Source organism: Hippocampus comes, unplaced genomic scaffold (assembly GCF_001891065.2).
Source record: "Hippocampus comes isolate QL1 unplaced genomic scaffold, H_comes_QL1_v1.1 scaffold39, whole genome shotgun sequence".
Taxonomy (NCBI): Eukaryota; Metazoa; Chordata; class Actinopteri; order Syngnathiformes; family Syngnathidae; genus Hippocampus; species Hippocampus comes.
The window spans coordinates 2,057,184-2,058,795 of record NW_017842054.1 but is presented as its reverse complement, the minus strand read 5'-3'; the positions used below and the strand labels follow the sequence as shown (position 1 = coordinate 2,058,795).

The 1,612-nt window shown below is 52.9% G+C and overlaps 1 protein-coding gene across 2 annotated transcripts in view; it reads left to right on the top strand.

Moving 5' to 3' along the window:
• The window catches only part of LOC109510074 (high affinity choline transporter 1-like), a 21,709-nt gene that overhangs the window by 15,081 nt on the left and 5,016 nt on the right, over nt 1-1,612 (top strand). For both annotated transcript variants that reach the window (XM_019860131.1, XM_019860130.1), the window contains 2 exons: nt 110-263; nt 1,051-1,268. In XM_019860131.1, coding sequence (XP_019715690.1) covers nt 110-263; nt 1,051-1,268 — 372 coding nt within the window. The remainder of the gene's footprint in view (nt 1-109; nt 264-1,050; nt 1,269-1,612) is intronic.

The following is a 1,612-nucleotide window of genomic DNA, read 5'->3' as shown; positions in this document are numbered from 1 at the left end:
TGTAAATTGTTGATAGGTGTGTGTGTGTGTGTGTGTGTGTGTGTGTGTGTGTGTGTGTGTGTGTGTGTGTGTGGTGGTGGGGGGTGGGGGTCGGCCTCTGTCCTCTCAGGCTTTGGGCAGTCTGGGATATCAGTCCTTCCACCAGAGGACGCTGTCTGCATCGTCCCCATGCACTGCCAAGCGCGTTTGCTTCATCTCCGCCGCCGTCTTCATTGTCTTCGGCATCCCGCCGGTGCTGCTGGGGGCCGTGGGGGCATCCACAGGTGAGAGCGCCTTGAAACCTTCGGATGTGTAGACGGGCTGTGGCGATGAGACACACATCAGTTCTACTGTTTGTCCGTATCAAGTTGGTAAGGTCTATATGCGTCACTGCATATGTCTGCCTAAAAGGGGCAAAGGTGAGTGTCGAATGGTTATTATTTCAGTGTTTTCTGTGAAACGAAAGCCGTATACGTTTGGATTATACATCAGTGTGAAAGGTGTATCGGTTCGTGTGAACGTGATGTATCAGTTTGCAAATATTATATTTCAATGTGAAAGTTTCACATGTCAGTGTGAAACTGTGATAGGTCAGTCTAAGTATGAAAGGAGTTAGTGTGAAAGGGGTGTATTTTGTCAGTATGATTGCCATTATTGAGCCAAGGGGTATACAGTAGGTCAGTGTGGAAGGAGATATACTTTGCAGTGAAAAGGATAACGTTAGCTTTGAATGTTATGTTCAAGTGAAAGGCATTCAGGTTTGCGTGAAAGGGGAATTGTAAGTTTCATGTTGTTAAGAAGTGCCACTGATAGTGCAGCGGTCCATTTGCGTGCATGCAGCGTGGGATCGGTTCCCACTCCCCATTAATGACTATGTGAATGTTTTTTTTCTGTCTCCATATGTGGCCTGTCACTGACTGGCGACCAGTTTAGGGTGTAGTCCGCCTTTCACCCATAGTCAACTGGGATAGGCTCTCCTGTTCAGGATAAGCGCTGCTGAAACGGATGGAGGGACCGTTGAAGTTGAAAGTGAGATGCTGTTTGACAGGCCCGTGCACGTTTTGTGTTCAGACTGGAACGCGACATCATACGGTTCTCCGTCCCCTTTTGAACGTGACGAGGCGGCGCTGGTTCTTCCCCTGGTGCTGCAGACCCTGACGCCGTCGTACGTCTCCATCATGGGCATCGGGTGCGTCGCCGCCGCCGTCATGTCGTCGGCCGACTCCGCCCTGCTGTCTGCCGCCTCCGTCTTCACCGCCAACCTCTACAACAACATCCTCAGGCCGCAGGTGCGAAAGCCGCAAAAGTCAGTATGAAAGGGCTTTGTGTCGGAACGAATGGTGATAAAGTGTGTGGGAAAGGGGTACACCATCCTGAAGTGGAAACGGTAAATTTGTGGTCTGGCAGGCGTCGGAGCGCGAGCTGCAGCTGGCCATCCGGGCGACGGTGGTGGTGGTGGGCGTGGTCGGGACGGCGCTGTCCCGCCTTAAGACCAGCGTGATCCTCTTCTGGTTCGTGGGGGCCGAGATTGCCTACAACGTGCTTTTCCCGCAGCTGATCTGTGCCGTCTTCTTTTCCATCACCAACACGTACGGCGCCATCCTGGGCGGCGTGGCGGGCTTGGCCGCGCGCC